At 36.9% G+C, this 25,691-nt stretch overlaps 2 protein-coding genes and 1 long non-coding RNA gene across 5 annotated transcripts; 2 read left to right on the forward strand and 1 right to left on the reverse strand.

Moving 5' to 3' along the window:
- The first annotated feature begins 2,632 nt into the window (after nucleotides 1–2,632).
- On the forward strand, nucleotides 2,633–14,619 carry HOXA11 (homeobox A11). 3 transcript variants are annotated; one of them, XM_054017164.1, is made up of 3 exons: nucleotides 2,633–2,975; nucleotides 10,760–11,255; nucleotides 12,739–14,619. In XM_054017164.1, exons 1-3 carry the CDS (start codon nucleotides 2,940–2,942, stop codon nucleotides 12,969–12,971), a joined length of 765 nt encoding a protein of 254 aa, XP_053873139.1. In that variant the 5' UTR covers nucleotides 2,633–2,939; the 3' UTR covers nucleotides 12,972–14,619. The 3 variants fall into 3 exon arrangements, with proteins under 3 accessions (XP_053873139.1, XP_053873138.1, XP_053873140.1); XM_054017163.1 differs by lacking the exon at nucleotides 2,633–2,975 and having other exon boundaries at nucleotides 10,570–11,255; XM_054017165.1 differs by lacking the exons at nucleotides 2,633–2,975; nucleotides 12,739–14,619 and adding an exon at nucleotides 11,911–12,028 and having other exon boundaries at nucleotides 10,570–11,255.
- On the reverse strand, nucleotides 4,224–10,235 carry LOC128831073 (uncharacterized). The gene is made up of 3 exons (XR_008443737.1): nucleotides 10,200–10,235; nucleotides 8,046–8,192; nucleotides 4,224–5,491 (listed from the first exon to the last, which is right to left on the reverse strand). It is a non-coding gene; the product is annotated as an uncharacterized LOC128831073 (long non-coding RNA).
- A 7,485-nt stretch (nucleotides 14,620–22,104) lies between the features above and the next one.
- Nucleotides 22,105–25,607, forward strand: HOXA10 (homeobox A10). Its single transcript, XM_054018662.1, has 2 exons — nucleotides 22,105–23,036; nucleotides 24,188–25,607. The coding sequence occupies exons 1-2, from the start codon at nucleotides 22,217–22,219 to the stop codon at nucleotides 24,460–24,462; spliced, it is 1,095 nt and encodes a 364-aa protein (XP_053874637.1). The 5' UTR covers nucleotides 22,105–22,216; the 3' UTR covers nucleotides 24,463–25,607.
- Nucleotides 25,608–25,691: the final 84 nt, after the last annotated feature.

Consider the following 25,691-nt stretch of genomic DNA (forward strand, 5'->3'; position numbering starts at 1 on the left):
GTTCGGGCCTTATTAAGAATTGTTATCACAGTAAGCATATTTAGCAATATTTAGTATCATCTGAAGAGATGAGGTTTTTTACCCACGAAAGCTTATGCCCAAATAAATCTGTTAGTCTTTACGGTGCCACCGGACTCCTTGTTCTTTTTTAAGGCACATTACGTCCCCCATTAACTGTCCGGCAAACCACCTCCTGATTTAGGCTTCGACTGTACAAAACATACATGGGAAAGTTAATAGCTTTAGTCAGGTGAGTTCTATTGATCTTGCTGGGATTATTCACTCGAGTAAAATTATTTATTTACGTAGGGGGATGCAGAATTGGGCCAATAACTGACCTCACGTACGGATTTAGCTTCATCTGTTGGTAATTGTTTTACTTATCAATGCGTCAACTGATTTAATAACAAATTAAGAATTAGCTGTGCTTACTGATTTATTAATTGAAGAATTCTTTAAAATTGACAGCGCTATGAAATGTAGGGAGAGGGAAATTCGCTGTACTTTACTTAATATCGAATAATCTGTCAGCAAACATGAAGAGGAATAGGTTAATGGCATGATTTTAAGACACTTCACTGATTAAGTTTTCTTCTTTTTAATTGCGAAACATATGGCCGCTTTAATTTCGAATATCTATCTATCTATCTATCTATCTATCTATCTATCTATCTATCTAGTCTTCTTGTGTACACATAAACACACCTATATATGCATGTGCGTGGGTGTATGTTATTTATTACCTTAATTTACCATCCAAAAGCTGTTGGCATATACATTTTCAAATACAAATTGCTGTTGTATTAGATATTCCCGTCTCAGCAATCTGACGCCAACGTTCTAAAATATGTCCGTAATATGTGTTTTATAGGTAAATACATCACCAACGAAAATAATTAACAAACGCGATACACTACTTCACAAAGTACTCCCATGCACATTGGTCTGAGAAAAACATTATTTATATTCTCAACACTACCAGGAATATATTCAAATGAGGGGGGGAGTTATTGTATCTGTAATGTTTGATAGTGTTATGCACTTTCAGCATTTTATTTGCATACATTTAAAATAACCCAAAATAGCCTGAGAGGGTTGTTGTTGTTATTAATGTATTGTTTATTATTTATTATTATTATTTTAAAATCAGAGCAAATAAAAGACACCTAGAGGTTCTAACTTTTCCCCCCAGATCCCTGGAAAATGCTGTATATAGAAAAAAATGAAGGCAAGCTAATGCTTTATATTTAGAGCATTTATGGCAACAGTAATGTCAAGGTAATATTTCTGTCTCAGTGCAAAATGAAAAACATAATTAAAGATAAAAAGATTAGCGCAGCCTCATATTTTGCAATTCTTGCAGGATTCAGCAACATAAACCTTAATTCCAAGTGTCTGAATATGTTGATTTATAATCTTCTAATGTCTGACGTCCTTAGAACATTGGATTTAGAATTCTCATAGACTAGAAATGTTTTATGATATTTGATGAGGACGGAAGAGTAAAACAAATGTTTTGTATTTTTTCCACAGCAAGAGAATAAGATGGCATTTAATCTATCTCCGCCTTTAACTCCTGGCAGCAACAAAGGTGGTTTGCAACGGGAAATAAAACTTGACAGCAGCATATTTCCTAAAAGGGATTAGTTTAACGGCAAAACTATGTCTCTTTCCTCTTTCTTAAAAATACTTCCGTTTAAAATTACTGGATTTCTAAGAAATCATTTCGAAAGAAACCAACTGTGGTGCTTAAAATTGTAATGAATGGGATATAGAATTATGTCACGCTTCTATGGAAATGACTTTATTTTTTTCATGTCTGAACAAACGGTAAGTATCTAGACCGCCAAACTATAAATTTAAGTTTACAAAATGTTGCTGTCTTAAGTAAAATACACATTTCAGTGCCTGTGTAGGCAGCGTTAGCAATGAAATAAAAACAGTGCTTAATACGAAAAAGATATGCTATAAAAAGGCGGTTTGTTGTCATTCGGAACTTTTAAATGAACTTAAAATGAACTTAAAATGATGATTTGAAGAGATGTCCTTAAAGATTTTCTTGTGGCTGAAGAGCAGAAAAAATATGAAGGATAGTCGTTTTCTTTCCCAAATTATACTTGTTCTCAAATAAACTACGGACCATGTTGACTGCTGACATTACAATTATTTTCTGACGGGACAGTTCCCGCAAAATGTGGGATTGGCTTGGGTGTTTTAGCCTATTGTTGCTTATTTTCTTGGAAGCCTCCTATTCTTTCCTTGCTAATTGCCCCTTTTGTAGGGATTTGGCTCATTAACTGCAGCTACGAAATGCAAATGTTCATTAACGCTCTGAGAAAACGCCCTAGTGAAAATATGGCGTGCTGAAATGCAATGGTCTTTGCCGCTCCTAGATCTGATTTCTGATTAAAGATCCCCTAAGAGAGCATCTTCCCTTCCCCCCTCTCCTCCTGCAGCGTGAAAGAAAGCGCCCTCCTCTACGTAGTAAAAGGTCAAGTCCTACAACGCACAATCCACGGTCATTACTGTACTGTGACCCACGGTGTATTGGAGAGGGAACGTCAGTGTGTCCAGTGATCAAAAACTCTTGGATTTTTCCTCTAGGGCGATGGGAATACACGGAATTATACTGCAGTTAGCCTACTGCAATTACCTTGTTGTATTAGAATTTCAGTCGGAAATTTTAGCAGGACTGAGAAAAGAAATGCTTAGCATGATGCATTTTCCAAGTAGGCTAGGCTGAAGTCTGTGAGAAAGCTTATGCACCTTAGCGGCTCAGTTTCTTTGCGTGCCTGGGTGCGATAAAAAACCTTTAGGTTCCAGAAGAAATACTTTTGTGGACCAGGTGTATTGTATGTATAGGAAAGCCACTACTGAGTGGGTGTCTGGAGTGCTATCAAGCGAGGCGCGGGATCCTAGCTATTAGTCTCCGGTTTTTGATGTTTGCACAAGGGAAGAAGATTTCGGACACTGGGGTAAGATTTAAATGTTTTTCCTCGATCTTGCTCAATGGTTTCCTTCTCCCTGCTGCTGATGTTGAATTCAAAACAGTGTGGGACCGGTGATTTGTAAAGCAATGTCATTTGGAAGGCCTTTGCGGCGGTTTTTCAGCCCACTCCTCCTCCTCTTCCCCTGCTTAACCTTCCAATCTAGCTCTCTCCCATGATATAAAAAAGAAGTACAGATTTTGCTTCAGAAGTTTGGGGGAATGAGTGCGGCTAATGGTGACGATCAAGCCATTTATAAAAGTATTAATTCTGATGCTCGCTTGGGGGCAAGGCTCCAACTTGCCAAAAGATGCTACCGTACGGAGCACAACATAGGTGGAAACAACAAAAGGGTTTTAGCATTAAAGAAAGATGAAAGGTGCTGGGAGTGTCAAACCCAAGATTAGAGGGTGCATGTAGTGACGGTGCTGGATAATTGGATTTGTATTTGTCTGTTTCTCTAAGAGTTTGCTCAACTGTAATTGAAAAGAATCGGTTGAGTTTCTTTCCGAGTAATTTTTTTCTCATTGTTTGCCTCTTTTTGTTATTATTTAATCTTGCAAGAGAATTAAGGAGACGGGAAAAACCTACAAGAATAAAGCCATCCATGGACGAATTTCCTTAATGCTCCCTTAGGATGGTTATTTAACCTGCCTGTTTTGGCCATATGTGGAATATCCGAAAACAAATTTCCACAGGATTTTAATCATTTAAATTTAAATGAATCCGAAGTTAATTTTAATCACCTTGATTCAAACTCCCCAAGCATAGTTTGATTTGTTTAGTATATCAGAAATTCGCCGCTCTACCCAGCCTCGGTTAAAAATAATCGGAAGGCACAGTATTTTAGGCCAGTCTGTTCTTAACCTTCGGGATGCCGCTGGGTAGACATAAAAATCAATAGTTCTTAATACAAAGAAGGCTTGGATTGCTTTCAGCCGTAGCTAATGGTTGGCATATGTCTAAATATAAACAGCTTTAACAAAATAAAAATACCACATTGAATAAACAGGAAAAACAGGAAAAAGGGAACGACTAGAGATCCACATCTCAGCTCTGCTTGTTTTGTTGGAATTTGAGAAGTTTACATACGTGCATGGTATAAAATGTATTGTTGTGTTGCTAAATAGTTTCATTTATGTCTACATTGATGTTTGAACCATTGCTAGACATGGGCCAGGAAAAGGAAATTGACAATATGATGGACATATTAGGATTTGTGGGGAAAATATTTATATAAGCACCCTTGTATTTTATTTGCATAGCTAAAATACAGTACACAAAAGAAAGAAGACCTTACAGAACAATATAAAACGTGTGTGGTAAAGCTATTACATTTTACAATCCACAACTTGTGTTTTACAAATATAAGATTTAAAAAGTTACATAAGTACAGGTTACCTTTATTATAATATAGTTCTTAGAGTCCATCAGAATATGTTAATGTTCGAAGTCGTTGGTTTGACAGGCTCAGTATAATGATACTTCCTGTACCCGCCCCCTGAAACAATCCTTGATGAAGAAATGTCTTTAGGTCGGTGTGTTTCACAATTCTTGAGTAGGGCTCTCCTATACAGTTAGCAGGGTGGCATAGTAGAATCTAATTTTTTTTATTATTTTTTTTTTTTGGTGAGTGGACAAAATATTTTTTAAAAACCCCTTATCTATCGCTGTTAAAATTCAACATGCATTAGCGAAAACACTGAGTATTACACAATCGGATTTAGCTGAGAATCCAAGTGATCGACTTTTTTTTTAGGATGCGCAGTGAAATGCGGATCTCAGCCCCCAGGAATAACCAAAATAAAAAGAGTTTGTCTCGCCTTAGCGACATTTTATTGCCTATAACTTCAAAATCTTAACACTAAGAGCATATTATATATACCACAGGAATTGAACTTCGTTGTTGTAACCCTGAATTTCAATATAACAAAATAACCTTCTGTAGGAAGCAATATAATCAGATTTTTCTCCCAGCATGTATTTCATTGATTAACATACCTAAGGTCAAGTTCAAGGCATCACCTGTAGCAATACTTCTAAATATATGTGGGCATTGGAATGTTCTGGCGGGGTTGTTTCTGTTGTTCAGATAAACAGCATCGGAGTTCCCAGACGGCGCATCAATTGTGTAAGCAAATGGTTGTGGGTCAAATCTCTGTGGACTTTGCACCAGGAGATCACGAGTCTGTACATTTTATGTAAGGATAGAGGTATAGTCTTATTGTTTTATAACTAGGTTTCTTGAAATAAATCTTGGAGATTAATGATTAATTCCACATAAAATACATCTGCATGAAAGGTGATTGGAACCTGTTTACTACAGGTGACGTTAATTATCCTAGTCATCTGTGGAGATGAATATGGGTGGAACTCAGTTAAAAGTGTCTGGCTTTCTATATCAAAGGATAACAAGCGAAGAATTTTGCTTTCGCAGACACTTTAGAGCAACTGGTTTAGACACCCATCCCCTGCAGCCCACATTTGTCAGAAGTCTCTTGCACCTGTATGTGGATACATGGAAATAAATTAGTTATTGTATGTTTTCATGTATTGGAAAAATATAGCTGCACAATCAAGTAGAGAAAGGAAGATATTTATGGTACCCTCGACAGTCAAACAATTTCAGAAACACCTAGACGTCCAATATAACACCTCCTTATGCCCACCTTATTTTTGACCCTGCCTCGATTCTCTTACAGATGGTACACAAAAATACCATGACATTGTAGGCAAATATATACTCTGGGTCTCGACGCTTTCCAGAAAAACACGTTTTCGGAAACAGAATAATGAGAGAAAGACTCAGCACTTAAAACGGTGCTTGTGGTATGTTATAAATAATATCTAATATTTTGGTTAAAAAGAACAGGAAAATAACATTTGAAAGAGATTATTCTATTTAGCAGAATAAATTCCTTGTTAAAAAGAGAAACACCTCTGTGTTTATATTTGTTACAATTATCGGAATGTTGCCTTACTTTCAGTAACAGCTATTCGATATCGAGCATCATTCTAAGTGAATATGAGATATTCTTGTTAAATGCTAAAATCGTGTAGCTTTATTAATATCGTCATAAGTCTTATTTAAGTATTAAAAGAGACCACGATAAAGGAAAATCATTATTCCAAACATTGTAACTTTAACATACAACATTTTCAATGCTAATAAAATCATGTACAATCTCCAATTTGGTAAGTAAAATTGTTTTAAAAAGCTTATTCGTCAGAATTAATTTAAGGCCGTTAAATATACCAAGACTTCAGTTGAACTGTGACTCAATTTTGCTTTCTCTTTATAGATAAATTTGCACCTCCATAATATGACTACAATTACGTAGCGCCTGGTTTTGAATAATAAAGAGACTATTCCATATCATAATTTTGGAAATGCATCTTGCTCTTTTGATAAATCCCTACTAGCTGTAATAGCAGAGGTATTAGTGTCTGAAATCCATTATCAAAATATTGTTACAATTTTTTTTCTTAAAATGTTAAAGAAATGTGTTTAGGTGAAAAATTATATTTTGGTTATTACCGTATAGCTCAGTAGTATAGTGGTCAAAAAGGAAAAGAGAAAAATAGCTGAGTAGAGAACTAGTAAGTCTTAAATAATGTTTAATCCAAACAATCGTCAGGAAATTTAAACAATTACATTTAAGACAATTTTTTTCAAAGTGTTGCGACCTTATAGGCAATTTTCATTAGAAAGAAACAAGTTATGAGGTTTTCGTTGGCCAAAATATGTTGTGTATTTCCTAATATTGCCCTACTATAATAACTGCATGTATATAGAAAGAAAAGCATAAAATACCCATATGCTGTAACAATTAATTAGTTCATAATTTTGGAGACATCAAAATTCTATCAAAAAGCATGCTTATTGAAAATATGCTAATTTTCAAAAATCAATAAAGGTGTAATATTTTAGTTAACTCGTTTTGCATATAAATTACACTTAGTATACACTTCTACTGTGAAACACAGGTATTCACCCTAATATTTAATATAAATTATAGTGCGATTTGTTTTTACGAAAACCCCCACAAATATAATACAAAATGGCAAGATTTTACACATTATAGAACTAGACCTTTTAAAGATACCCTATATTGTTTTTAAAAGTTCCTTCCGCACACCAGATATATACAAACTCTGGACGTGACATCCTAGCTTTGTTTATATCGCTCCAAAGTATGGATTAATTTTTCTTCGCTTTGTATAGGTAGAGATGGCCCAATCTGCTCATAAAGTGTATTCACCTATTAGAGATATTTGCGTCCATTGTAAAATGTATCTAGAATGTCATGCAGCGCAGTTGCAAAGCACATAACATGATTATACACATTGCCCTTCCTCAGCCAGACGAAATAGTTGTAAAAGAGGACTGAATGCATTTTGCTTCTCAAAATGAAATGCCTTCTTTTGTTTTTGCTGTTCTCACTGAGATTAGCAGGGGCAATGCACGGTGCTATTTGCTTTCTAAACGCGGAAGTCCCAATGACTGTATTAAAAGAGCAATTCAAAATTAGACAAAATAATAAACAGTATAATTTTGTTTAAAACAGCAACGTAAGAGCAGTCTTACTGCAATTACCCAGACATTCCGGGGCTTTAAGCGTACATTATGTCTGTTTCACTTAGCAGCAAATAAAGCAGAGAACTAACTCTGCCTTGGGTGTCTGCTTATTCTTACACTAGCTGCACCCTTACATCTTTTCAATAATCGTTTCTAATTGTTCTACAGATGTAATCATTTGTCAGGAGGCATTTTGTTTTCTCCTGTGTTAAAGCATGTTCTAACAGACTAAGTACCCTACTTCTCTGGGAAAATACATAGCAAACCATCAAAACTAAGCATGTATATTCCGCATAGGCTGTGCAGTGTCCTTTAATATAATGTTAGCTGGACTTGCATTATTAATTGCGTTCTTGCCTTCATCCCATCATGATTTCCCTTTGTTTCAAATAGGCATACATGAAAACAGCAAGTCAGAGCCTTTAACTGTACGACAGAAATGGAATGTAAATAGGAGCAGGAAATAGCCACATACAAACCTTTTTTCAGAACTGCAGCCCGTTCTATCCCCAAGGTTTGAGATTTATTTAATTAAGAGGGGACTGCAGCGATTCCAAGTAGGTGGTGTCTCCCGATTAACCGTTGGTCAGCTCTGTCATGTCTGTTCTCACACAAGCTGAAGTTGACTGCCAAAAGTGCAATAAAACCGCAGGTCAGTCTAGAACTGTTTTCGGTTCTCCTAGACGCGCCGTGTTCAATTATAGCCTTAAAAGCCCTAATACAAGTGCAAGAATTTGTTTGCCATCACACAGAGGCGGGGCGAACCTCTGCAATGGTGGCGCCTTTGTTATCTCAAAGTCGCTGAAATCCTTTATACATTCCTTTTGTCTGGAAGGGGGAAATAGATTTTAATATTGAGAATTGAAAGGGAGGGAGGAGGGAGATGAACTGTACTCAGAGAGCAAAAGAGTCTTAAAAAAAAAAAAAAAGCCTAAAGAGGAAACTAAATAAAGGCAAAAGTGTAGAATTAAGGAAGAAGTCTAAGCATGGATGCTGCAGAGTTCTTCTGCGGCTTAAAAACATTTTTACAATCCCCAAACGACAATGGAGTCTTCAGGTAGCACTTTGATGACATGCATATCTCTTACTTCCATCCACTTTCTGGCAAATATGTCAAGCTTGAAGATTAATTAATAATTTCAAGTTCAGCTCACAAACACTGAGGGAGCATAAAAGTTCTTGCAGCACACCAAAATAAAGAGTTCATTAAAGGGATATGTCCAGAGCATTTGATTTGTGATTCGTAACCCTTGTAAAATAAAAAAGGCATATAAACATTAATGCTAATAAATTAGTTTACTCCACTACAAAGTAATTACTTGATAATGTTGATATTTACAGCTTGAATTCAAATGTAATAGTTAACTATAATTTAGCGAAAATACATAATGGGAATATTTAGTCAGTGCACAACATGATAAGATTTGTTATTAAGTCAGTTACGATAAGCTAAGCAATAAATAAACAAATCGATGTTGACATTTAAATACCGAAGATCTCCAAAATTTACAATAGAACTTTCCCCTGATATATAAATACTTCCACTACATCGTGGACGTAGAAAAAATCAAAATGTTGTTATTTTAATATTTTTAGTTTTCCTTCCATTGCTCGCCCAGGTCTACAGGAACAGAGATGGTGAAATATTTCCAATTTCTTAATTACACCAACTTCACAATAGTCGTTTGTGGCCTTAGTGTAATTCTGTTTTACTGTTTTGATTAAAATGAGCCAGAACCTGAATATTTCTTTTCTGATATCGATAGGAAAAATGTTTTTTTTTTCAACAGCTTAAGGTTGTTCATGCCTCAAAAGGTGCTGGCTTATTTCTCTGTTTTCTTTGGCAAAGATCATTCGATGGGATGTGCATTTTTGTTGGCAGGGACATACTTTTTAGTCTCTGCCCTGTACAATCCGCTTTCCACATCATCCCTTTCATGCAACACTAGTAAAAGCTTCACTACGATTTTAAAATAGGTCTATCTAGATCTCAACGTCCAGCGATGGTCTGAAGAAAAAATAAAAGTATCTGGGTGCTGGAAGTTTGTTTCTACGGGGTAATAGGATATAAAAATATTTTTAACAAGGCTTCTGGCAATTAAACATAGAATATTTGTGAAATCGGAATAGCCCAACATCTTTTGGTTTCCCAGGTCTTTAGCAGCACTGTTTAGGCAAAGAGATCAGATGCCCTCTTTACGCAGTGGTCTGGAATTTAAAGGACTTCCTAACATTGCAAATAAAGAAGGCAACGCTTTGGAGAAAAAGCAAAAAGAGAACCTTCATGATGGGAATAAAATGTTATTAAATATCTCTAGCAAAACTTGGATAAAATCGGACAGGGTATTTGAGGTTAATATGTTAAAAAGGAAAGGAAGACACTAAGCGCTTCGGAAGTGAAAATGAATGCAAGTATGTAATCTATTCACCATGAAAATCAGTACAGACTTGACCCTGGCACATTCTTCCAAGCAAAACCCTGCAGGGCGACTATCTTCTGCACAAACCAAAATATACCGACCGATTGCTTTGGGAGCATTCGATGCTAGAAATCAGATCGCAGGAAAAAACAATAATTTAATTTCTCTTGATTTTTTTTGCAAATACTGTATACAAATAAAAAAAAATCTCACCTAACATGTGGGAATTGCTAATTCTTTCTATTCCACAGCGACCTGGTGCAATTGGTCAAACTGATAAGTAGGAAAAAGTGTCATGCGTCTTTTTGTCCTCTAAGGGTACACAAGGCAAGCATGAGTTATATTTTAGATTACGTGCTTTTGGTGAGAATACCAAAGTGACGATCTGTTGCTTCCCTTGAGATGGCTACAAAGAAAAAAGGGCCCATACTTGCAGCTTGTCAATTTCAACATTTGGTCACATGACCAGCACCTCCCTGCTAAGGATGGGGATAGATTTCCACGTCAGCTTACGTCTCCAAATTTCTTACTTCACGGATCTGCTTCAAAGAGGCAGCTGCATTAGAGAATCATGTTAAGCTCAGCTAATGCGGAGAACCCGAGGTAGCCTAATGATGGATTTTGATGAGCGTGTTCCTTGTTCCTCTAACATGTATTTGCCAAGTTGTACTTACTACGTCTCGGGTCCTGATTTCTCCAGCCTCCCTTCTTTTTTGCCCCAGACCCCGTCTTCTCGCCCTATGACATACTCCTACTCTTCCAACCTACCCCAGGTCCAACCTGTGAGAGAAGTTACCTTCAGGGAGTATGCCATTGACCCCTCCAGTAAATGGCACCCCAGGAACAATCTACCCCACTGCTACTCAGCAGAGGAGATCATGCACAGAGACTGCCTGCCTGCCACCAACACGGCTAGCATGGGCGAGATGTTCGGCAAAAACACAGCAAACGTCTACCACCCCACCACCAACGTCTCGTCCAATTTCTATAGCACGGTGGGGAGGAACGGGGTCCTGCCCCAGGCTTTCGACCAGTTTTTCGAGACGGCGTATGGCACCACGGAAAACCTGTCCTCAGCGGACTATTCGGGAGACAAGAATGGCGAGAAAATGCCTCCGACAGCTACTGCAACTTCAAGTTCGGAAGGCGGCTGCAGCAGAGAGGCGGCGGCAGCAGCAGCAGCAGAGGAGAAGGAGAGGCGGAGGAGGACAGAGAGCAGCAGCCCGGAGTCATCTTCCGGCAACAATGAGGAGAAATCCAGCAGCTCCAGTACGTATAAAGGCAGCGTCCAAGCGCTTTATGAAAGGGAGTTTGAAATCTAGCGCACCACCGCTGTTAAATTTTTATATGCTGTTTTATAAGCATATAAGGTTTATGAAGGGCCTTTAGATTTCCCCCAACAAAACTTTGTTATAAAAGGCAAGATCACGTGTTTAGTGCTGAAATTGGCCGTGAAATACCCACCGGCCAATGGATGCCTTTAAAAAAAATCGTTCTCCTTCCTTTTTTTTTTTTTTAAATAATAATAAAGGAGGGCTCTGTGGTCAAACTCTCGAAAATATAATAACGTTCGTTTGTGCCTGTAAAGTCACCAAAAAGGGATCCTGACTCCTTTGATATCAAGGTAATCCAGTGATTTTATAAAAGCCATGTGTTGCACCAGAAGTCTAGTTAGGGGCTGAATTCAAAGCCATCACCATTTTAACGATTGCACTAGCATAGTGTTTAGCAGATAAAGTAGCCGCCTGAACTGTAGCAATATATTAAAAGAAACAAATTAACCCAAAGCTGGCCTTTTTGTCTAAAGGAAGCCATTTTACTCAGGCATTATGGCAATTACGTATTGCCTTCTGTCCAACAGTCTGTTACTTACAATTGTTATTCAATCTGTCAAAGTCTGATTTTTATATGTGTTTTTTAAAAGGCAAAGCAAGTAAACAACTTTGAAAAATACCTCTACAGTGGCCTGTTCCAGAAAAGGAAGGTTTTTTTTTTTTTAAAAAAGAGATAAGACCAATATTTAATTTAAAGAGTTTTTGAACCTTGAAAAGCTTCCAAACAGAACTACTCTGTGTAGTGAACTTTAAGCCTATTGTGGCAAATTGAGAGACGGCATTGCTATTATAACTATATACCTGCATTTTAAAAAAACAGCGGAGTCAATCAGAATGCAATGATTTAATAGCAGCCTTAGACGCAGTGCCATTTCCACTGATTAAAAAGAAAGCGGGGGGAGGGGGAACACATTCATGGAAATGTAAAGCCGGTATCTGTGGACAGAATAAAAATCAATTGTAATGGTCTGGAGAAAGATTGGGGTTGCAAATGTGTTTACTAACCCTGATAACATAATGTCAGCTGAAGTGAACCAGGTGATTAAAACAGAAATGTCTATGTGCAGCTGTTTGTTTAGTCTGTCACACCACGGTACCAAGCATCGCATATAGCTTTTGAAAAGTGCAGGCACAAACAATGAGGCAGGTACTCTAATACTTGTTCTGTATTATGCCTGTCCACCTTGCCGAAGTGACACGTTGTTTGCCATCATTGCTTTTTCACATGAAGAAATGTGGGCTCTGCGTTTTCTGTACCCTTTCCCCATAGAAAGCTCGATAAGGTAAAGAGCTAGCCTGTAGAATAGGACCTAACCGTTATACCCATGGAGTAGGCAAAACACTTTATAGATTTGCCCCTTGACTGAGCTTTTCCCAGTACCGAGTTTCAAACACTTCTGCCTTTTTTCATTCCACAGGTGGACAACGTACCCGTAAAAAGAGATGTCCATACACCAAATATCAGATTAGAGAATTAGAAAGAGAATTCTTCTTCAGTGTCTATATAAACAAAGAGAAACGCCTCCAGCTTTCCCGAATGCTCAATTTGACCGACCGTCAAGTAAAAATATGGTTTCAAAACAGAAGAATGAAAGAAAAAAAAATTAACAGGGACCGATTACAATATTACTCAGCTAATCCACTACTTTAAAACTCATGGCATTTTTCAAAATGAGATTAAATTCAGATTTCGCCCTTGACAAGGTCAAGCCACAGGGTTACATTTAAGAAGGAGGTGTGTAACTGACGGGACTATGAGACCTATGATTTTACATACATGTAAATCAACTCTGGACTTTTAATTTTTTAATTTTTGATATTTACGTATCAACTGGAATTGATTTGATGCTGACCCACATGGCATCTAGCGCCAACAGGCCAGCCACAATCTTTGTTCTGAGTGCAAAATTCATACCTCTTACCTTTACAGACACTTCCGCTCGTTCTGTTCTGGTTTCAATAATTAAAAGTGGGAAGTGAACCTTTGCCTATTCACTGTTTAACTATTGTTGATCTTGTTCCCTTGTTTTACTGTGGAATGTGTGTGTCGAGTTTACGTGCTGAGGACCACTGCAAAACAAAGCTTCGCAAAATAATATTTTTTTCCTTCGGAAGAGAATGTCTCTGTTAGAGCAGAGCTCCATGACTAATTGATTTAATTAAAAATAAATACATATTCCTTTACAAGGTCAACCAAGAAAGTTATAGTACAGACGAAGCGATGGATATAATCGTGTTTTATTGGGTCCGGGGGGGGGGGGTGATATGAAAGACTTGATTATTTACTTTAAAAATATGTCAGGCATAAATTTGTCATATATCGTAAAGAAACAATCACTGAAAATAAAATGTTGAGCAGTTGTCATATTAGCTCTCGATTTATTTATAACAACTGTCTATACCTTGCCATCCTTTTACAAACTAATCATGATCCCACATTTAAACGTTTAAAAGATTGCAAAATGAATTCCAAAGTTTTAAAAGAAAAAAATAAATAGAAAACTAATCTTCTGGCTTCTGGCTCACAAACTTTCTTCAGGAAATACCTGTGGAGAACGAGAGTTTGGTAAATACCACACAACACTTAAATGTAACTTGGATTTGTACAATGCACTAACATTTGAATCACCAAACTAATTTAATCTTCTATTTCTTTAGAAGGTTGCTTGTAAGGAATTTATTCAGAAGCCGAACAATGTAAATATGGTAATTTTGTTTTCATATGTTGTTGTCTACTTTAAATGTCATGAGCTCTACTTCGTCCCTCAGGCGACATATACAAAGAACGGATAGTTGTTTGAAGTTATTTTAAACATATACATATATATATATATATATATAAATATATATATTGTCCTGCAGGAACCAAAGCGAGAAAAATGCAATTTAAAAAAATATTTAAAATTCTATATCAGTTTACAAAGGATACGATATTCTATCGTTAAGGTAATTTGCTGTTGAGAGTACGTGAATGTATATTTCATACAGGAACAGTGTTTTACAAGACTTGTAAATAAAAAAACATTACCTATTTTGTTTTAATACATTTTTTACATAATTTTTTCCTTTGGGGTGAGAGGGTGCCTTTTCTTCTCTACATGAGCAACAAATTGTTGATAATTATTTTTGAACAATCAGCTTACCAAATGGATGTAATTTCTTTTTACACAGTTCACAAAATGCAATATCTTTGTATTACATCACTGTTTTCAATATCTATCATCTATATGTATATACAGTTTTCTTTTAATACGCGAAAGTATTTGGTTGCATGTATACAATGAAACAGTGCACAAGGAAATAAAAAAATGGAAAATTTATATTTTTATTCTGGTGTTACATTACTGTGTATTGTTTTATCTAATCTAAATTTTACAATCAAAATCTACTGTGCAAGTTACTCGCCTATTTTTTCTAATCCTTCACTATCTTCCAAAGCACAATGTTCACACTGGTGAATAAACATTCAGACCAAAGCTCATTTAGATCTAAATTTCAATGGATTAAAAAGAGGAAAAATAATGCTTTTAGTAATTCACTGTAAATATCACACCTTTGTTCTCAGCTGTAAAATACACACAAGACGATAACTTGTTATGTTCTAGGAATTAAAAATATATTTTTTATTTCAGACCACACGTGTCTGGACGAACCATTTTAAAATTATTTTTAGTATCAGTTATGTTTGGGAATATTTTATCACCATAACCCTAAAGAGAATTTTAAAATGAGCTGACGTGTGTGTAAAGGAGTGAGAACATTGTTTTCTTCGAAAAGTCTTCCATGTGTGAGAGTGGTGGAACTGGGCTGTATGAAATTGTCCTTGATCTCGAAGAGGGGAAAAACAAAAGTTGGGAAAACAATGTCTAGATGAGACTGTGGTATGGAGAATGGCATTTTAATCTCAAATTCTTGTCCTAATCTTAATCAGGAAAAGGAAGTGCATACTGTTTTTGAATTGTTTACTGGCTTTGAACTTCTGTATTGCATTGGACATCACCCATAACCTTGAGGTGAAGGGCTAAATGGCTCTGGACCTGTGGTTGACAACCCCCACCCAGTCAGAAACGTCTCGTCAAAGGAAATGTTTTAAAAAATGAGAAAAGTAGTTTGCTTGTTTGTTTGTTTGTTTGTTTGTCTAGAATGCCACAATGGTATGCAAGTTTTAAAAGAGATGGATGGAAAGATACACACAGAGAGAGACAGAGAAATAGATGAATGGCAGTGAGTGTTTAGCAAGAAGCTTCCTTTCCTAGTTAAAAATTAACTGGTATTCATGGCTACTCCTGGAGGTAGTTGAGCCATGGCGTTTCTCTGGTTGGGATTTGATTTCCTAACCCAATAAAAACACATCCTCTGTGTTGCTGTGACAATGTGATTATAAAAAGTGTCCATGACTTGTTCATTTGCATATATGGAATGCCCTGCTATAAACTAAGCAGAGGGTCTACAGCAATTTCTTAGATATAGAAATTAGATCTGAATAACACTTGTCTGGTCACATTCTCTAGCATCCTTTTATGAGAATAGTGAATCTGAATTCGTTAGTCAGTCACTGTTCCTCAGGTGCTCGATTGCCACAAGATGGCGTGCTTCAGATCAATGTCAAAGCCGCAGCGGGAGAAGAGAACCCCTAGAAAAAAAATCTTGGCCTTTGTTCACTTTACATTCTAGCAGCAGCACGTTAAATTATTGCACTTTCTATGCTACGGTTGGCAAAAGTAGCTTCAGTGGATTGCTTACTTGACACATGAAGTTAAACATTTCGCAAGGCATTCCTGAAAAATTTAATCCCGATTGACTTTGGTTTAGAAAAAGCATGAAGGTAAGTGCTTAGATCTGCCATATGTACAGAAATTAAAATGGAATGGGTTGTTATCAAACTAGTTCTTGGAAAGTTTGCATGAGCTTTATTTGTTTTGTTTCAGTTAAGCATTTTGGAGGAGAATTATAGAGAGGGGAACTATTCCAAAAAGTTGGTTATTAAACTTAATACATGAAAGAATATTTAAGAGACTTTTTAAGTTTTAGTTGATTATTTTTCTTTTACTTAATAAAGTTTTGGCTAACAGTATGGAAAAATCCACGTTATGAGGATTTTTTTTTTCAGAAGAATACTGTAGATTTCTTCCAATTATACAAATCGTTGCACTGGAAATATGATGAAACTTGACATTTATGTGTAGAACGCTAAGGGTCTTCAGTCAAATAGAGCTATGATAACATACACTGAAAATGACAGGTAATTTTGATGTTCTTATTGGACTTGAACCGTAGTTTGCGTATTGGTCAAAATTTTAATGGAATGGCTAGGACAATATTTGTTTAAAAACGTCACTATTCTGAGGCAAACTTTACTCTTTTCTTAGTTGCAGCTGGAAATAGATGTTGGTAAACGTATAGTTAAAGTCACTTGCACAAGGAATAAAATATTTGATTGCGTATTAAGTGAGTGTTTGAATAAGACTAACTTTAAAATATTCATTATCTATCTATCGCAGATAGAACACTGTTGCAGACGGATATAGGTCAAATATACCCATTTTTTAAGGCGTGAGTTGGGATGTAGTTGCTAACGTATCTTCAACGTGTAATTTAGCAGCTACTGTACTTCTGGTTATTCCTCCTGTTTCTTCAGTTCCAGGCTTCATTATAAATTCTGCATTTGAAAAATGTGTGGATTTGTGAATTCACTAGTTTAGCCGCATATTTTAATACACAGGGTCCTATAGTCTGAGTACTTTGCTTTTAAATATCAGATTCAAATACAGTTAATTTAAACTTTGCTTCCTGATTGTAATACTATGCCATCGTCAAAAGAGACTAATGAAACTAGTATGCAATATTTTGCACGAAAAGATCATTTAAAACATGTTCAGAGAAATGTTGAGTGAATTGTTAAAAACCCACATGCAATCATTATGAAGTATATTTTAGATCATTATCAGAATCTATGTATTAAGAAAATATATTACATTAAAAGTACAAGAATGTTGATCTTTTTTCACTTCCGCGGATAGGCGTCAATACTTAAAAAGGCACCTCAAAATAAAGCGGGAGGAATACCGAAAGCCCTTTTAGTAAATTCTATTTTACACCAGTCAGATTAGGCTTAGCATATTTGATCAAATATTTTCCTTGTTGTTCCCTTCCCCCATCCAGTACTCAAATGAATAAATCAAAGAGACCCCAGCAGTAGTTAAAGCGCCCTCTGGTTACAAATTGTTTACTGATGGTCTTGGTCATAGGACAATATTAAAAAAAAACAAGCTTGCTTCTTACAATAACTGTTTATTATTTCACATGGTTTGGAATAGCGTGTTTTGGAGGAAAGAGTCTAAAAAAAATTCAGTATTTACTTTGCGTTAATTATTCATGGACACAATTCTATTTTGCGTGCTAATGATACCACTTCCTATACTAAGGGGAGGTTTTTCATAATGTTTTGTCACACCCTTTTCATCTAATGGTCTAAAATTGCAATTTGAGGCCAATATCTATCTAACCATCTAGCTAGCTCTCAAGCTGCCTCCACCTCGAAAAGGGATACTTATATTTTACATCAAAACTGTATTTAAAGAGAAGGTAGTCACAAAAAAGACAGTAGCTGTATAACTTGAAATGTTTAATATTACTGTCTGTCCTAAATCTACATTAAAAGACAGATCTCTACGTCTGTACCTTATTAAGGGCTACATAGACGTTAGAAAGCACTAGAAGCGGTCTCACAGAGGTTAGTGATTAGGTAAATCCTTAAAAATGGTTCTGGTGTATTTTTTTTATACTGTATAGTAATCATAGGGGTATATACTTCGGAAAGGGCTCATCAGAGTTATGTGCAAAATACATTGCTAATCAAAATTAGTAAAACGGCACACAAAATATAAAATATATTCAGAAGATAGAAAGGCCTTCAGACGGCTGGAATACAAATTAAATTGCAACCTCAATTTCAAAAAGGATAACCTGCTAAAACATCCCAAGGTTCATTTTGTCCCTTATAGCGTGAAACAATTTCTAGTAAAGATAAAAATTGGTGAGCTAGTCATTTATCACCTTTCTTGGCGTAGACACGGTTTCTAAGCCTCCTGATTGAAAGCCGCCTTCTTTGGATCAAATCCAGAAAGAAAAGTAAATCTGGCACACATACACGGTCCTGACAACTGACAGTTCTAATATTAAATAAGTATTCATTGACTGCATTAGTTTTTTGAGATTTATACAATGTAATCTACCTCTATATACTCATATAGGCGGCGTACACACGCCCATGACAAACTTCAGGAGGGTTTACATTTTAGTATATTGCAATTTGCCCACGTCAGAAACAAAAGCATATTTTAATTAGCATACAAAATAGCATCAGCCGATTAACAGTGTTGTACCTTTTGTTTTGTCTAGGAAATAAGGAAGAGATAAATCATTATTTAGCTTGATGCATTTTAAAATTTCGAACCAGAGTTTGCATGAGGGTGAGCTGTCCTTTTTAATTTATTTCTTTTCGTTTTTAATTTTTAGTCTAACCAATAAAAGAGTTTAACGACTCTATTAATACATCCATTACACTTTTCTTATATTGGTAAAGTTTTATTTTAATCTTGTTGTCTGTGTATGCCATTAATTTAGATTCTCCACCAAATAACACTTTTACTTGCTTAAATGCTTTTTAAACTGTACTTGCTCATTTGTATTTACCTCCAGATGGTGTTGCTTATATAAGCAGAATTTAGAAGAAACTCTTTCTCCTCCTTGGAATAGACAATATTATTCAAAATTTCTTTAAAGTCGGGGTTAATCTTCAAGAGACACATTGTTAAGTGTTTAAAATGTAGTAGCTACACACGCTGCATGCCAAATTAGTTTAGTTTATCCAAAATTGGCCATTATCTTTTATAGTTAAGAATCAAGTGAACATTATTAGTTTTACTTCACTGGGTTTGATGATGTTAGTTACTATTTGCCTTGGCCTTGTTAGCGATTAAAGAAAGCACAGATAATACACAGCCGAGTTGAGTTCATGATCTAGACTAAGTGCTTTGACCATCAAAGCAACACTGTTCATTACTATAAACAAAACAATAAAGGGCATAGATTTCTGTTTCCTGTTGCAAGTTATAGGTGAATACCTATCCTTTGGGTTAAAGTAATCAGCATTACTAATGCTAAAAATCAATCCCTCTGTGGCAGATCTTTTGCTACAAAGGATAAAAGAAAGTATTGAGTTAAAACCTGTTTTCTTTCTTTGATTAGTCTGTGTCCTGTATTTCATCTCCCTGATTTCTTTGCTTTAGCATTTTTTAAAAAGGCAAATCCAATTATTTTTATAAAATTTGCAATCGTTTTATTTAGGCTGACAAGGATTTTACATACTTTTTCTATGATCCTTTTTCACTTTAATACAAAATTAATTTTAATTTAAAAAACTAGCTGGTTATTTTAAAAAAACAGTTTTGGAAGGATTTCAAGCGTTACTCTTCTATTAGTGTAGTTTCTAGATTTGCAATCCATTTCTATATAATTTGGCAAATACAGAATAAACACGCCGCAAGAGCAGACTTCCCCGGTGTAAATTTTATACCTGATTTGGGTAGAGAAATGTATTTGGAACGTGGAACTAAGGGTCACATTTCATTTTATTTAGATCTGTATTTATAACGCTAAGCCTATTGATAATAACCTTCTTGTATACTAGCCAATAAACTGGTTCCTTATATGGTATTAATTTTGTTAGCAGTGATATGGCCCTCACAGGAATCTGATAAGGGTTTGTCTATCACACATTAACACATTGTGGGGTAAGTCGAGTTTGGGAAATACACACAATATTACAGCAGGAAAAGAAAAAAGTAGAGGGATTCCGATAGGCTGTTTGATGTCCCCAGATCACTGCATTCGACCATTACGTCCTACTTGGCAGTCGTATGTAAGCAATGGTATAATGCTCATTAGATAACATTTGAAAAATAAGCAGCATTTCCATAAAGATTTTATGGGCACTGCAAAGTTGTAACAACCTCTACCAGCTCACAGCGTTTCCAGCTGACAGGGAAAGAACCTTGGGAGGGCCCCTTCAGCTTAATTTGCCCATGGAAACTAACATTTGTGTCCCGCTGTTTTCTGTACGTTTCAAAATAACTTGTCTAGGGGAATGTCAAAATGTGGAAAGGAATTTCCTCGTTGTAGGCAAACACTAAAATATTAAACCACGTGAGGCTCGACAGATCAATAGATCGAGGGGAAATGTACAGAGTACAGTTGACACTGTTATTCTTGTAATATTCTCCTAGATGCTTTGAACGCCAAGGGTACGCGCTGCAGGAGTGTATGGCTGAACGCCTGCCTGTTCTGACTGACACAGTCAAGCGCGGTCAGAAAGGAAGCCAAATGACCACTTTAACTGTTTCCTTGGCATTCTTATTGGTTACGGCTGGCTTTATGGCAGAGCTGGGTGCCAGAATGAGGCGAGCATTAAGATTTAATGAGCAATATTTATTTTTCAAACGGTTATTTGTACTCATCGGGAAGCCAAAGACAACCGATCCTTTGCTTCTAGGATCTGAGGATCAGCTTTGTGTTTTAAACAGAAGACCCATATGCTAAGCGGGCATGTGTCACCGAATGCTTTAAAAATATTTAAAAATCCCACGCAGCTATAGACCCTGCACAAAAGACCATGTTTTCTCCAAGTCCGTTGTATGATTTTAAAATAGCATAAATGAGAGATGATATAAGTGAACCATCATCCAGCTATTTCATTACAAAGTCTATCCAACGCTCCGTCTGCATGCCTGTCTGTCTGCGCTCTGCCTAGGAGCTCCGCTACAATTACACATTGACTGTACAGCATTGTCTAATATCCCAGGATTAGTTGTTTTAGGATTTTACTGAGGAAATGGACGGTACATTTTAACAGATTCACAGTGAATGATTCAAATGAGAAAATGTAAAACATAAGTACCTATATATAAACACGTAGGGAGGGTGGTATCATGTGGGAATCCATTTTCACTGTTTAGATTTGGATTCTTTCTGTGACTTCTATCTTTTCATTTGAAATGTTAACCAGATTTAGGGACAAATCCAAGGTGAACCATAGTATTAGAAGATGCAATCACAATATTCTGCCACAATGGAATTAGTTATTAATTGATTCTTCAGTACTCTAGCCAACAACTATTCATCTCTAGTACATTTCAGACTAGTTTACAGTAATTCACATTTGGTGGTGATATTAGTCTGGGAATAGCTAATTTCTTAATAATTTAAGGCTACAGAAGCCAGAATCCTTTATAGCGTCAAATGGTGCGTGATAAATAATAACAATTTTTTAAAAAGTAGGCAATCAAATAAAATGTCACAGACCCCAGCCGTAAAAACAGAGGATTCCTGGCTTTATTAATATCATCACAAACACATGCTGTGCAACGAGTCGAGCACGCCTTACTTCCGGAAAGCACAACTGTAGGAAAAGAAGTGATAATAAAAGGTTTATTTATATCCCGCTTCATCCTAGGTAATAATAAACATCAGACTGCTCTGCTACTTTATAGCAGTGAATGTGATAATAGAAGAGTATAACGTATGCTAACACTAAAATAAGGTAGGAAATTGTTTTATACTTTTCAGCGTGCATCTGTATCTCCGCATACACGTATACCCTATATCTACCTATAGATATCGATATGGGTAGATTTAGCTGTGCGTCTATATGGAAATAGATATTACACATTAATATACATATATATTCTAAATACAGAGGTCGACCTGAGACCAGCTCTCTGTATACGAAACCAAACTGGGAGGGGTTGCTGGTAGGGCTTGGGTTTCCATTGGCTGTAAGCATTTGCCGTGGTGCGGGGGTATCTCTAATCATATTCAGCATGTTTTGCACAAGAAATGTCAGCCAGAAAGGGCTATCGGCTCCCTTCGCCAAATTATTCCACAACAATGTCATGCTCAGAGAGCCCGGCTGCAAACTCTTTTTTGGTAGACTCCTTGATCAGCTCAGGCAGAGGGGAAGGAGGAGGAGGAGGCGGAGGAGGAGGAGGCGGCGGCTACTATCCCAACAGTAGTGTCTTTTTGCCACAGGCATCCGATTTGTCGTATGGGTTGCAAAGCTGCGGACTTTTCCCAGTTTTGAGCAAACGCAATGAAGGTGCTGCTCAAAGCATGGTCCCCACTTCTCATCCCTACATGTCAGGGATGGAGGTCTGGCTAGAGCCCCCAAGATCCTGTCGCCTGGAAGAGCCTGAAACCCAGCAGGCTACCTCCTGCTCTTTTGCTCAAAACATTAAAGAGGAGAACTCTTACTGCCTCTATGATTCAGACAAATGTCCTAAAGGTGCAGCTGCCACAGATCTATCTACTTTTCCAAGGCTAAACGCTGAGGTCTGTCCCATGAACAACGCTAGTGGGGTTCCTGTCCCAGGCTACTTCCGCTTGTCTCAAGCTTATGGCACTTCCAAGAGCTACAATGCTGGGCAAGTTGTTGCTTCCCAGTTCACACCGCAGCCCCAAGTTCGTTTTGATGCGGCTCCATCTTTGCCTTCAGTCCCAACAGAAGCGGGGAGGACAGAGACCGAGGAGGCTTCCCCCAACACCTTGGCTTGCGTCTCCCAGAGGGAGGAAGACGCCCAGGCTTCGTCTTCGACCGCAGAAGAACTCTCCCCAGCTCCGTCAGAAAGCAGCAAACACTCTCCTGAGAAAGAACCCATAGGTAAGCAAATAAAAGCCGTGTGAGGATGATAGTTACATCACAAATGGAAAGGAGGATTCGAGCAGCCTGCAGAGCTGGCAAGAAGCGCCGCTCAGACTGACCTTCTGAACTTTTTAATATTTGGGCGTGGGGATGTAGTAAAAAATAATGTCCATCCTATAGTTTAAATGTTAAAGCCTCCGCTCTGGGCAAACCTTAACCTGCATGCGGTTTAAACATATAGAAAAACAGAGATCCATCTTCCCAGTTGATGTGAGGGTGCCTAAGAGATAACATAGATGTTTGTAAAGCATCCAAAATAAGCAATAGGCAGTGCCAATAAATAAACCCATTAACGGGGTAAGTTATATTTTACGATCCAGAATGCTTTTCAAAATAACTGGCGCGTTGAAATGTTCTTTCTATGAACTGCTATCAAATTAGACTGATGAATGCTCCACGAATATCCTTCAGTGTCTTCAATAGATAACAGGGCTGTTATTATTTATTATTGTGATCCCATAGGCAAAAATAAAACCCTAGTGGGCGATATTGTCAGACTTTTAAGTTGCTGATCATTTTACAATTGATTTTTTTAGATATAATACAGTTGCTCTATTAAACAAAAAAGGAAAACCAAAACCATCACCCACTCCACTAACAGACCAATATCTAAATAATAGCAACAAACACCTACAAAGGGACCTTAGTTTGTTTTTAAAACTGGGTAGAAGCTTCCTACTTAAGCGGGAAATAAGGCGAAATAGCTCATCTTGTCTTCCATCTGCAAAGCTCGCTTATAAAGTTTAAATCCGCAGTTTTTCCTGACGCAGTTTTGAAAAGAATAAACTGAACTGCAACACAAGGGTTGGGCGGGGGAGCCATTTAAAAAGCCACTTCCATTAAATTAACTGACCACTGACGTATCTCTATCACTGTAGGAGCCAACCATTCTTTTCATTAGGAAAATGGAAACACAGACGTTCAGTTTTAATGATCTCTCCGGGCTTTTGGGGGCTAGATTTTTAAAGGAAACGTCGACTACTCTAAACAAGAGGCTGAGGTGCCCGCAAGGACTCCCTAATTTAGAACTGTGACCAGGGGGCGCAACTTGAGGAACCCCTTTGCCTCTGTCATCTGGTAATGTCCCTTTTTTACTTTCTTAAAACTAGGCAATTCAAAAGGAGAAAATGCAGCAAACTGGCTAACCGCAAAAAGTGGCAGAAAGAAACGATGCCCCTATACCAAGCACCAAACTCTCGAGCTGGAAAAGGAGTTTCTATTCAATATGTACCTGACTCGTGAGCGTCGCCTAGAGATCAGCCGCACAGTCCACCTAACAGACAGACAAGTTAAAATCTGGTTTCAGAACCGCAGAATGAAACTGAAGAAAATGAACAGAGAGAATAGAATTCGGGAGCTCACAGCCAACTTTAATTTTTCTTGATAAACCTATAAGCACATTTTTTATGGTTTAAAGAGCCAGTATCATTTTCCTAGGCTTTAGTAATCTGCACCTGTATGGATTAAGGATTTTAGACATTCTCAGTATGTCCATAACTTCTTTATAGCTATTTCTGGGGGGGGGAAAGCCATAATGATGCATAAAATTCCGTGTGTGCCGCCCTTGTTCCATTACAATTCCCTTGATGTTATTTGCTTCTTTAACTTTGAAACAGAGACATATGATTTCAAGAGCTGCAAATATATTTTTTTCCTCTTGAAAAAGTAAGCAAACCCGGTTAAAGGCGCGTTACACTTTTAAACGATAAAAGGTATATGTGGACCGTGTGTAGCTTAATAATGAATAATTGAAGCCTTGCCATAGTTCTATGTAATGGGAGCTCAACTTTTCCCCCTCCAAATGGCAGGAGTTCCAATAATTAAATGCAGGCATGCTTTAAAAGAAGGGCTTCAGGGGAACTGGTGTTAGCCTCTGTTTTCTTTTCCTTTTCCTTTAACATAACAACCAATATCTGAAGCTTTAAAATTGGCCAGGAAAATGAAACCTTTTCTCTTTAAGGATATAAAAGATCTCGTGTTGCTTATGGACTAAATTATTACACTTACCTCTGAATTTCACCCACTCTGTCTGGTTGTAGATATTGACCATAATGTAGTTTTGCTTAAATATGTGGAATTAGTGGATTTTTGTCTATACATGACGTTACCGCTGGTAACGCATGACAAGCACACAACAATCCCCCCCGTCTTGAGAAAAAAATAGTCCCTTTTGCTAGCTAAGTTCATTGAACATCAGAAGGACTTGCTGAGCCAAAGAGCGAGGGAGAATGTGTCCGTCTATCCTTTATACTGTGAAGTTACATGCATAAAAAAGGTCAAACGTGTAGGTGCAAAAAGAAATAAAGAAGGGGAAAATATAAATACAGATATGTATAAATGTCTATTATTATAAAAATGACGATACTGGTTTAAGCAAATGCATTCTATCATTATTATAAATGTTAGTTCTAGCTCTATCTAGTACTTACCTTAAATCGGAATAAATTAATATTGTAATGCTGCTGTGCGTGAAAAGACGATGTTTATGTTCTCATAGAAGAATAAAAGACGTGGAATGAATCCTTTTAATTTTACCTCTTTTTGTGACTGTTTATCCTCAGGTTCTACTTTATGTCTTCAAGAACTTTTACAACAGGAATAGTTGCCTAAACA

The sequence above is a fragment of the Malaclemys terrapin genome, chromosome 2 (assembly GCF_027887155.1).
Source record: "Malaclemys terrapin pileata isolate rMalTer1 chromosome 2, rMalTer1.hap1, whole genome shotgun sequence".
NCBI lineage: Eukaryota > Metazoa > Chordata > Testudines > Emydidae > Malaclemys > Malaclemys terrapin.